Here is a 12935-nt window from a genome sequence, read left to right on the forward strand (position 1 = left end):
ACATTAATTTATTATAAAAAGGTACTTTAAATTATGTCAAATCTTTTAAAGTTATACATATATATATATATATATATATTCAATAAGAGATATTAAGCAGGAGCAACATGGAAACGCGTTAATAAACAATATCCTAATGGTAATATGTGATGTGATGAACACATTACACTTGGTTGCATGTGTGTGTATATATATTAAGGAAATAATATGTTGCAATATAGATTATAATATATATATAGAAGATGGAATATATGCTTATATGTTCAAAGGATATATTTAAATTAGACATTTATCTATATTATATTGGGATGATTTTATATTGCAAAATTATTATCATCATTGAGTATTATCTCCTAATTATATTTTAAATACATACTATAAGAGCTATTTGCCTCGATCTTTTCCTCTGATAATGTTATCACAAGAAAAAGGGAGATTGATATTAGATTCATTGAGAGTCTGACTATCCATCAAAAGCATTATTGGATGAGGAGCTCAGATGATTGATATTCAAAGGGAGTTCGAAAGTCCATATGTGTGACTTGTTAAAATATTTAGTGTACCAATATAACTGAGTGGGGGGTGAATCAGTCATCCAACTAATATCACAATTATCAACCTTATTAAACTTCAACCATATGAGAAATATAATCAGAAACCACAACAAGATACTCGTACACAATAACATCACATATGTTAACTAGGGAAACCCTTGATCAGAGGGAAAACCTGTTGATCTCAGATTGGTTTTGACAAATGAGTGTCTATACACATGTCAAAGTTATGTATTTAGTTCATGCCGAACAAGTAATGCATGCCGAGCATAACATGTCAGATAGTGCATGCCGAGCATAACATGTCAAATAGTGCATGTCGAGTCACTCAAGTGTCGAGCAACAATATGTGTCGAGTGATTCAAGTGCCAAGTAAGCAATGCATGCCGAGTCACTCAAGTGCTGAGCAATAGTATGTGCCGAGAGATTCAAATGTCGAGTGACAGCATTGAAGTCGTAGTTGATGTCAAGGATCAAGGACTTTAGATGCCGCGTTATAAAGTTTTGATAGTTGTTTTTAATGGCACAAACTTCTATGTAAATTGTTTTTTAGCCGACTTAAGGATTGTATTGCGATCTTAGATGATGATAAGGACGAATCTTAATTCATGATCCCTGTACAATACATGCATCCAATCAAAAAAAAGGAAGGATTTAGCGGCAATATGGGTGAATCACAATCGTTGATTTATACCTAACCCTAAGTCACCTAGGTCTTCTTAAGGACGATGAACCCTAAACTTTTTATGAATGTAGTAATGAGAAAAGAGAGAAGTTTGCATGTGCAAACAAAGTATTCATGGTGACTAAGGAGTTGTGATACATAGCAAAATCAATTAGAGGAGAACAGAGGTAAGGAATTAGAAGACAACAGAGATACATCTTATCAGAAAGGATCAAGTACACATCAGGAAAGAGGTGATCTGTCATCAAGCAACAAAGTGCTAACCGAAGGATCATTGTTGAGACATTCTAACAGGTGAATTGGTTAAATCTCTTAACAGAGTAGTCTTAACAAACCATTGTAAATCTTTTAACAGGGTGCTTACTTCAGTGTAAGTTAAAGTCCTTTTACTAGGCACACTTCTAACAAGGTGTTGAAATCCTTTAACAGGGTAAGATCTAACAATCTTGTAAGCTTTTAATAGGGCAGACCTTTCACAGGGTAGATCATGTTTCATGATTAAAACATTGTAACCTTCATTGGATACACTTGATTACTGCAATGGTGGAGATTTGTGGGTGTCATCCCCACCCCAATTTTACCTTCTCTTTGGAGGGTTTATGGGTAACCAAATATCTTGTGTCATACATGTGTTGAATGTTTTTACTTTCATGCTATGGATGTATATGGTTAATTTGGTGTTTCAGTTTACATATATAAATTGTGAGATGGATGTGTGGTGAATGATTTTGAGATTGAAGTTTTAAGTGTTGATTCACCCCCCCCCACCCCACCCCCACCTAGAGTTTACTTTCCCTATTGTATTTCCAACAAAAACCCGATGGGGATGATACCCACAAGATGATGTACTAATATAAATATTCCTTGTTAGAGGATGGACCCTATTAGGAGTCTATAACAAAATCAAGTACATATGAGTTCCTGTTAGGAGACTTTAAATCCCTATTAGGAGATTCCAACCCTATTAGGAGTTATGGAAGACAACTGAACCCACTGCCCAAACAACTTCAAGGGCAAGACCAATGAACCCACTGTCCAAATGATCTTTGTATTATTCTTTGTAGAATAATAGAAATAAAATGTACTTCCTTCCTCTCCCTCTGTCCTATCAACCGGACCTCTACTCCTAATCTTGTAACTAGATCACAAAACTCTCATCCAATAATCCCCTGGATCGCTTACACACATTTACAAAACACTCTGCTCCTTTTCACACTTGGCCCTTCAATGGATACAATACAAATAAGGAAAAATATATTTCCTTTATACCATATCTTCAAAATAATTCCTTGAGTCAGCCTTGAAGCTTTTGCAATTAATTATAATAAGATAATTAATTAATTACAATTACAATAGCATTGTCTGCTCACGGTCTAGACAAAACTTCACACGTGCGATACTAAGGCTTGTGCACTCCCTGACGTCACCAACAAACTACCCTCTGTCACTGCTTGACTGTGCATCTTCTTACTGCATCTTAGATGTAAGATAGCGAACAAACATCAAGAACTACTTTCCCAATACTCTGTCCCTGAATTGCTCTCTATAAATCAAGTACAACTTCTGTACATCTTCAACTTAGACTCTGCGCACTCGACCACGTCATGAGGACATAGTGTAGAACATGTCTATGATTGTGCATCACTAGACAATCAAAATATTGTCCGTACCATTAGAATCTTTGTCTGCTACTTAGCCAATATTTACAAATTTCATGCAATGCTGACATCAATGACAAACATAATCATGAATGCAACATGTCAATACTCTCCAATGCTTAGGATGCTCCCCCAAAGTAGTATCATCAGCATTCATGCTATGATTCTAATGGGCCTTACCCCTGTGTACATCATAAGGAAGTGACGACTTCCAAATGATGTTTGTATTTGTTGAAGTTACTGTAATGTGACAATCTTAAATAACTTGTATTATGAGATCAAACAAATTGAGTGTATGGTGAATGTCTTAGATCTCAACATTCTAGAAAGCCATTACTCAGAGTATTTGGTGAATATCATTGATATTCTAAGAGACCAATACTCATGATATCACATGTGATATCAAAATCTTTTGAATACTTGGTGAATATCATTGATATTCTGGGAGACCGATACTCTTGATATTAGATGTGATATCAAACTATATTTTGAGTACTTGGTGAATATCATTGATATACTGGCAGACCAATACTGTTGATATCATATGTGATATCAAACCTTATTTTGAGTACTTGGTAAATATCATTGATATTCTAGGAGACCAATACTCATGATATCAAAACCTTTTGAGTACTTCGTGAATATTATTGATATTCTGGGAGACCAATACTCTTGATATTAGATGTGATATCAAACCTTATTTTGAGTACTTAGTGAATATCATTAATATTTTGGGAGACCAATACTCTTAATATCAAATGTGATATCAAAACCTTTTGAGTGCTTGGTGAATATCGAATGTCTTTATTCTGGGAGTCCAATACTCTTTATATCATATGTGATATGAAACCTTATCTGGGTACTAGGTTAATAGCATGTGTTGATATTCTGAAAGACCAATACTCATGATATCGAATGTGATATCAAATGGTGAAAATCTTCTCAGATGTCAAATGAGATATCCTTAAAATTGTTATTTGTAATATTACATTGAAGTAATATTTATTCTAATGTATTTATCCTTCTAAGCTAAAAGGGAGTGTTGATGTTTGATAGCTTTAATCAAATAAACCTATTGTATATGAGATATAATTTACATATGTGTGTGTGTGTGTGATCTTTATATTTGAGATATAAGGTTATTGTTATATGAGAAAAATTAATATAATAATATCTAAGTTGCCGATTCGGGTTCCGGTTCGAGTACGGGTATGAGGTTTGGGTATGTGGGTACAACAATTTTTCCTCCCTTGTAGGTTTGGGTTCGTCTGTATATGTATGCATGTATGTATGTTAAAACATTGAAATTACAAATAAAAAAGAAGAATGATACTCATTAACTCATAATGGCCAATAAAGTTTTAAATAAATTAATTGTAATACTGATACAGTTTCAGATTACATGCATTGGCAATTGACGTCAATATGAACATGATCAACAAACATAACTATCGGTTGGCTTTTACAAATCTATCAACAGTCATGTCCTTAGATCTACAAATGAAAAAAAATCAATCTCTGACCTTAAATGAATCGAAGTAGATTGTTATTCACTACTGTCATAAACAAAGGGCATTACATAGAACAATTTTGGCTTGAATAATATTACCAAGTTGTTGCAAGACAGTATCTAAAGCTGATAGAAAGAACATGCTGATGAACAAATCATAAATACGTACATAAACTAACCTACTGCCTTGGGGTACTTCCTAGGTGCCTAGGTTCACTATAGGTCCTCCATAGAAGGACCCATAGAGAACCGGTGAAGTACCCCAGAAGAACCCGTACCAAAATTGTACCAGTACCAAGACCCAGGCCTAAATAGCAAAACCCGGTAACTAAGAATAATATTTGTGTGTGTGATTAAATTTGTTATTATATTAATTATTTGATTAATGGATAGACATGTCTATTCATGGTCTATTCTCTATATATAAATCTAAGAGGATGTTGCATTTGGAACACACATACCTAATGAGGTAGTGCTTAATACATTTGGAGCAAATCCTTAAACATCAATAAAAACTAAGTAGACTCACAAGACTGGCTGGACAAATCAACAAAATATAAAAAATTAAAAAAAAATTTACTGGACCTTATAACTCGTTGTACAACATCTAAACACCAAAAAGAGCTTCATATCAAAAGGTGGGCCAATGCCACTACCATAGAATAAAGAGGACTTGTAACAATGTGTAGTTCACATGTCAAACTAATAGAGTCAGCAAAGCACTCTTGACAAGCCATGTTATCATATGGACCTCCCACAAAATATTATTCTGTAAAGGTAGCTGCAAATACATATTTAAAGAAGAAAGTAAATAATTTTACAAGTCAAATGTCAAAAGTTCATTATGAGACTCAGTCTTGGGGCACAACAAGGATCGAATTGGTATTAAGTAAGGTAATTAGTGTGTCTTCAATTGTATCTCATATACTTTGAGTTTTTGAGGTTTGTAGCTATTTGGACATTGTAAATTCCACCCTTGGCTATGTGATTCTTCTGCCATGGTTGGCATCTTTGTATAAAGGACTCAATCATGTATATCTTGCTCATTTAACCAAGAATCAAGAGAACTATTTTCCATAGAAAAACCAATGAAAAAAGAAAACTTATTCAATAACACTGTGGATACAAAGATTATCTCAAAATATTTACAAGGGAAATCCAGTTAAAAGGATTAAAAAGATTTATCTAAAATGAGGCATGACACTCCAACACATTGAAAAGTGGAATATAATATAATTTGAATGTTTCCTTTTTTTCACATTTTGTTGCTATCAATTTGCTTATGTTCTTAAGATTCAATGTCTTTTTAAATCGCATAGAGTACATAAAATGTCATGAATCCATAATCTTCATTGGGCCCATTATAGGAAAAGTTTAAGAATCATTATAAATGCACGCTCTTAAGCCTGGAATCTTGAGGGTTGTTAATTTCTCATAACCCAACTACAGACTAATTGCACAATAAATTCAGAGAAAGAAATTCTATTGGATTTATAACAATTAGTACTCTGGGTTAATTAACTAAAATTAATAGGGGAAGCAAACAAACAAAATCCAATCATACATAGACAATAACACAGATATACTTAGGAAAACTCAGTTTGGGGAAAGTCCACAAATGTTGGATCTTCTATTCAGCCTAAACGCCAACTTTCTCTCAAAGTCCAATAAAATCCAATGCAAGTTTATTACATCAATCTTACATATAGAGAGAGTCCAACTGCTTTACCTACCTTGCAATAAAGGATTTTTCCTTGCTTTCTTTGGCTTTAAATCATATATAAAATCACTTCTTGTTTTTCTCAACATCACAAACTTAAAAATGTTCTTTTAAAGAATAAAAACAATGTTATTGCTAAATATCCAGCTCAAGTTGTTTTAAAGAAACTCACTCCACCTTTAGAGCTAAACCACAAAGAACTATCACTCCCTCTTAGCAAGGAAGGTGTTCTACATAATACCTAGCTTATCCCTGAGGAATACAAAATTATTCTTCACCAAAGCCTTGTCAAAATATATACTATCTATTTGTAACTAGGAAAGTACTGAAGTTTCACAATCTAGTTCTCTACACAATCTCTAATGAAGAAAACCTGCAACTACACCTTCTATCTAGCTTCAAGAGCAATAACAGACTATAAGATTGCCACAGCAGTTATACAAAAATAACTTCATCCTCACAATCCTCTCTCTACTAAGAAAACAACTCTCACTGAATATGCACACAAAAACGTGTGCCAAAAACTATTTTCTGAAGAATCTAAATTCATAGCAAAAAGTATAGCAATTTCTCTCTACATGGATAATTACATCCACTTCCTTGCTGAAATTTTCTTTCCCCTTCTTCCCCAGTTTCTCTTAGAAATTTCTTCCTTACAATGTATATAGGAAAGATCTTCCTCTTGATATATCATAGAAATCTCTTCCAATCTTTTCTTCAATGTCTCCACGGACCTCATCCTTGCTCCTTGGATTTGCACACTGCAAACCCTATGCCAAAGGATGATTACCATAGCCACCCTACAACTCATTCTTATTCATAAACTAGTTGCCATAGCCGAAAAGAAATTTGAGACGATTTTTTTCTGAAATCTGTGTCATAAATATTGGCATTGTATTTAGAGTTTAGAGCTATGATACCATGTTAAATTCTCATAGCTCTTGATACCATGTTAATCTCATTTTTCTCAACCTCACTCTGATACTATGTTAATTTCTCATAACCCAGCTACAAATTAATTGCACAATAAATTCACAAAAAAAAAACCTATCTGATTTATAACAATCAATACTCTATATTAATTAACTAAAACTAATAGTGGAAGCAAAATAAAATAAGCCGATCCACATACACAACACAAATATACCCTAGAAACCCTAGTTTGGGGAAAAACTAACAACCATCTTTCTCCAGCTACATATTAATTGCACAATAAGTTCACAAAAAAAACCATTTGATTTATAACAATCAATACTCTACATTAATTAACTAAAACTAATAGTAGAAGCAAAATAAAATAAGCCAATCCACATACACAACACAAATATACCCTGGAAACCCTAGTTTGGGAAAAACCTAACAACCATCTTTCTCTCAAAATATAACAAAATCGAATGCAAGTTTGCTACATTAATCTTACATATATAGAGAGCCCAACTGCTTTAGTTAGCTTGTAATAATAAAAAAATTCCTTGCTCTCTTTGGCTTTAAATCATATCTAAAATCACTTCTTGTTTTTCCCAACCCCTCAAACTTTATATTTGTGTTGTCTATGTGTGGACTGGCTTTTTATTTTGCTAAATATCCAACTCAAATTGCTTTAAAGCAACTCTACTCCACCTTCCAAGCTAAACAACCAAAAACTAACAAAGGTGTATCTGAAATGAAAAGTCTTGGTTAATTTTGACCTCGGACATTAGGAGAAACCTAAGGAATACAAAGTAAAAGAAATTATATGCAAGTAAATTCTGTAAATTTCCATTGTTCGTAACATAACCTTGCATGTGTGCTAGGTAGAGAAAGGCCAAAATACTTACCGTCACCTGTAATAGCAATTACAACGCCATTACATAAACCCTTTACAACAACAATGCTTAACAATCGCAAGACAGGCAAAACAATTTTTTTTTCATAAACATATTTGAAAACTTGATATCAAAGTGATGTAAACTGCAAATGAAACGGCCAAGACTAAATGAAAATTTCCCCTTTTCAAAGAAATTGCTAACAATTCAACAAGAAAAGAAACAATATTTGCCTAACAACTGAAGTGTGATTGCAATAATCTACTATCGCATGGAGGGATAGATCTCACGGGATAACTAACACCCATCGAATCGTTGATTAGAGCATTTGATTTTGCACAGAACCTAAAAATGAAAGATTAGGTTAGGACAAAGTTACTGGCATTTTAATTTATGACAAGAAGAAGAAATACTTTTTACATGTACAGTTTACCTCAATGCTTCCTTGGACAAGGGGCATGCCAGGCACTCCATTAATTTGCTGCTTAATTGCCTCGCCATATTCGGACTTCCTGTTTCTCCGGTTTAACACCGTCTCAGAGCATTTTCTACGACTTGGGTAAATAGCCACGAAAACTCTCAAAAGGGACAAAGGTTCTAGCAACTCCTGGGTAGAGGATAGTAGTGACAGTTGTGTGAAAGAAGTTGAAATAGAGAAAGGAGGAGAAACTCGGATTTATCAACGGAGAAAAGAAGAAGAAAGAAGTGAGGAGCTTTTGATTGGTGGAATTTTGATAATCTTTGTGTTGGAGGAAGAGAGAGAAGAAATGGATGACTCTTGAGAGGAAAGCATGGAAATTGAGGCAAGAGGTATAAGAAGTCTTGGAAGAGATAAAATTGGGGATGAGAATGGGAAGAATAACATGGCCTTTAGAGGACATAGATGTAGAAGATGACCATAAGTTTAAGAGTATAAAGTGATATATAATGGACTAATGTTTGATGAGGAACCTTTTTGAAAGAAACAAACAGTTGATCGAGAAAAAGATTTAAAGGATTGAGCACTTGTATTGTGCAATAATAGATGAAGTTGTAGCAATGGTAACTAAAGAATTTTGATGAAAGGAGAAAAGAAGGAGAAATAAAAATAAAGAAGTAAATGTTAGAGTATGAGTGATTAAAAACGATGAAGGCAAACTATGGTGTGATGCAAACATTACAGAGCTAAAATTTCAAAGAGAACCATAAAATATAACTAGGGAGGAAGATGTGTGGGCACAATTCTCTACAATATACCAAAACTTGATGGAAAAGCTTACTGGGATAAAGATAGATGAGACAATGAAGGTTGTAGATGATATAAATGAAACTAAAGAGGATGTTAGGGTAGAGAAAGAGACATAAATTTCTATGAGTTTTATAATATTGAGTTTAGTTTACCTTTTTTAAGATAGGAGACAAGATCATTCTAGATTTTCTTATGAAAGTTGGTTACATGTTAAGTATGTGGAGGATGTTGTAGGGCATTAATGAAGCTAGTCAATTAATATTGGACAAGATTCTATGATGAAAGGGAGGAGAGTAGAGAATAGAGAGATATGGATGAGGTTGAGCTACAATGGGCATGAGTCCATGAGAATAGGAGGATGGGATGATGAACTTGGTGGAGGGGGACAACAAGAACCTTAGCTAAGTTTTGGAAGAGGTGGAAGAAGAACAGTGATCATCTACATTAGTAATAGAGTTCATTGTAGGTCATTGCAACCTCAGAGGATAGTCCTATGAATTAACTCCATTTGTAAATCATACTCACAACACTTTCCTATTAAGGGAGTTTTGTGCAAGAGCATCTAGAAAAAATTGCCAATAGACATCAACTAAAAATATTTCCACTACACTTGTATCAATTTTGGTTTATTTTGACTCTTATAGCTTCCATATGATGCCATAGAACCCACAATAGAACTTGGCATGTAATTATGTGGATGTTGACACGAACCTTAATGTTCACCTTCTCCCTTTCTATAGACACATGTCTAGTGGTGTATGATTAACCCACCAAAGTGTCTCAAGTTAGCATTTTATCTCTACACAAAAAATGGTTGCAAATGAAAAATGTAATCCTATGGAATGTAATGATTGTAGATTATGTACAATATGGAATCATTGGAATTTGGTAGAGAAATTTTGTATTCTCTAATCATATACAATAGAGAATTTTGAAGGAGTAATAGAAGTTATTGAGAGGAGAGAGATAAGGATGTGAGACCCTTGTTTCAATTAATGGACTTTTGTAAAGTCTCCAAGAAGGAGACGTCAAAGAGATATGTGCAAGGAGGAAATGAAAGATGCAAGAACATTAATAAGGAGGAGGTGAGAATAATAAAGAGAATGATTGCGTAGATATTGGGTGATTAAATTTTCCAAGAGATAGGAAACAATTCGGGAATTACATACAAGCATCCTCATATAGGAAATGTGTAAGGAAGAGTATGGTTTGCATATAGAAGAAGGTAGCACAAAGAGTAATGATTGAGGTTGCACAAAGGATGATGGAGAAGATTACATATAGAATGGTGTTAAGGAATTGAACTAGTTAGGATATGGAGGTGACTAAGAGTCATTTGATAGGATAGAAAATATAACTTTCTACGTGAGATATGGTGAAGAGTCTTACTAACATAGAGAGTCATTGTATATTCATGATTTGTTTTATAGATCAAATTGTAGACTAAAGTTCATTAAAGTTGACAAAGAAAAATTCATTGCATTGTTTTATATTTTGTTATGTTGCTTGAAGTTCTATTATTGGAGATGTATTTCTATAGAAGCATGTTATACATTATTGTACTTGTTATAAGCAATATACTATTGTATTCACCTATGCACAATTAGTGAATTATTTTGCTCCAATGATAACACTTGATTTTTTAATATTTAAAATAATTACAAGTTTTAGAACGTTTAAACTAATTTTTTTAATTTTTCAAATAAAAAATTTATTTATTTGTAATCTCATTGGTTGAAAATAATTTATCTTATGGGGATGTTTTTTTAAGAGGCTTCCTCCATATTTCTTTTTTCACCAATATTGTTGGGTATACATTATAGATGAATTAATAATTTTAGTCTATTACACTAATATGAATTATATATTATTAAATTGTATACAATAGACAACATCGTTTCTATTTATGCTAACAAAATATAAGACTCCAAGCCTTGAATGTGATAGTTATTTTAAAGTATGATGCATGGTTTAGGGATTTTAAATTTAAAGGTAAGCTTTAAAGTTATAGTGAATTTATTTCTTTTGAATTTTATATGTACATGAGTATTAATTTTGAATTGTAGAAAAAGAGATTATTCATTAAAAAATTGAAGGAAGAAATACATTCTATGATTATTGAAATATTTATTCCTTTTAGATATTATAATATAATACACATTTCAACTTTTTCTTATTGAAGTAAACTAGAGATATGAAGAGGAAATAAGAATTTCCTCATTTAGAATAGAAGTGATTGAGAAGGACTATGAGGTATAAGAAGGTGATTTTTCATATACCCCGGTAGGTAATAATATCAGGGAGGAACCACCCGTAAACATTCAATAGAATCAAAAATTAGGAATGTGGATTGAAACTCCAAAAGAAAGCAAGGGGACTTAATATTTGTGCAAGCATTGGAGAAAACCAATGTTGTTGAGGAATATTGTGAGGGAGAACTTAAGGAGAATATTAATAATAGTATTGTAGATATGATTGATATTGAAGCTATTAATAATAATAATAAATCCTAATATAAAAATGTATAGAACTACTACCGATCAAAATATATGTGATAGAACTAGAAGAAGCTAAGAGATCACAAGAAATCATGGAAGAGGAGATTGTTGAACTTTGGGAGAGAAGGAAATGAAATTGAACCTATTCTTGGTTTTACAATCGTTGAGTTTGAAAAATATACACTAGACTATGCAAAGAATGCAAAAGAGAGACAAGAAACCTCTAACAAAGTTAAGAGAAAAATATGGCTTAGTTGAAACCAACTTAAGATTACATCCTTACTACATGCAGCGAAGAGGCAATACCTTCTCACTAAGATGTGAAGCTCATGTCATGGAATGTTAGGGGTCTCAATGCCCCTAACAAGCAACGAACCCTGAAATGTTGTATCTCCATATTTAAACCAAAAGTAGTTTCAATTAAAGAAACAAAAGCAAGCAAGGAAGAAGTAGGCACTTGTTTAAAAAAATGGGTATTTAGAAATCAACAAGAATTTATTATCCAAAGGTTCCTCAAGGGGACTCACGATTGCATGGGGCCCAAGGTAGATATCCTACACTATAAGGTGTTCAAATAAAATTGGATAAGTGGAAGGGTTAAAAGTATAAGATCTAAGATACAATTCACAATTATTAATTTGTATGGCCCCACATAGAATATAGCTAAAAGGATAGTATGGAAGGAATTTGATACCTTTTTAGTAACTATACTAGATCATTTTTATATTCTTGGGGGCAGACTTCAATGCCATTCTAGACCCAAAAAATAAATTAGGAGGCACCAATAAAATTTCAACAACACATTTAGATTTGAGAGATCGGATCTATAGGAATCAATTAAATGGAATTGGGTCAAAAAGTGACACGTTTTTATGGAACAATAGAAAAGAAGGGTTTCAAAAATATTGGAGAGAAACTTGATCCTTTCTAAATTCCCTTCAATATTTTGGCAAAAATCTTACCATATTTAGGATGAAATCATTTACCCTATTTAATCATTAATTATAAAGGATTCTCAACCTAGTAGGTGCCTCTTCAAATTTGAAAAAATGTGGTTCAAAGAGAAGAATATATTGGAACTAATTGAAGAATGGTTATTTAAGGCTAAGGTTAAGGGCTTTATAACGTGTTTTGTTATCACTAAAATGAAGTATATAAAAAATAAACTCCTATCTTGGAATAAAGATGTTTTTGGAAACATCTTTGAAGCCAAAATCTCATTAGAAGATGAGCTTGAAAATCTCAATAAGTTGGTATTAGACAATGGAATGGATGAA

General features: G+C 32.9%; 1 protein-coding gene across 1 annotated transcript in view; it reads right to left on the bottom strand.

Annotated features, from left to right (window-relative positions):
• Positions 1–8784, bottom strand: part of LOC149538983 (Trm112p-like protein) — a 38696-nt gene extending 29912 nt beyond the window's left edge. The window contains exons 1-2 of the mRNA XM_089800371.1: positions 8366–8784; positions 8223–8277 (exon numbers count right to left, since the gene is read on the bottom strand). Coding sequence (XP_089656497.1) covers positions 8223–8277; positions 8366–8433 — 123 coding nt within the window. The 5' untranslated portion in view covers positions 8434–8784. The remainder of the gene's footprint in view (positions 1–8222; positions 8278–8365) is intronic.
• Positions 8785–12935: the final 4151 nt, after the last annotated feature.

This window comes from Cupressus sempervirens, chromosome 9 (assembly GCF_028749045.1).
Source record: "Cupressus sempervirens isolate cs-2001-9-10 chromosome 9, ASM2874904v1, whole genome shotgun sequence".
NCBI lineage: Eukaryota > Viridiplantae > Streptophyta > Pinopsida > Cupressales > Cupressaceae > Cupressus > Cupressus sempervirens.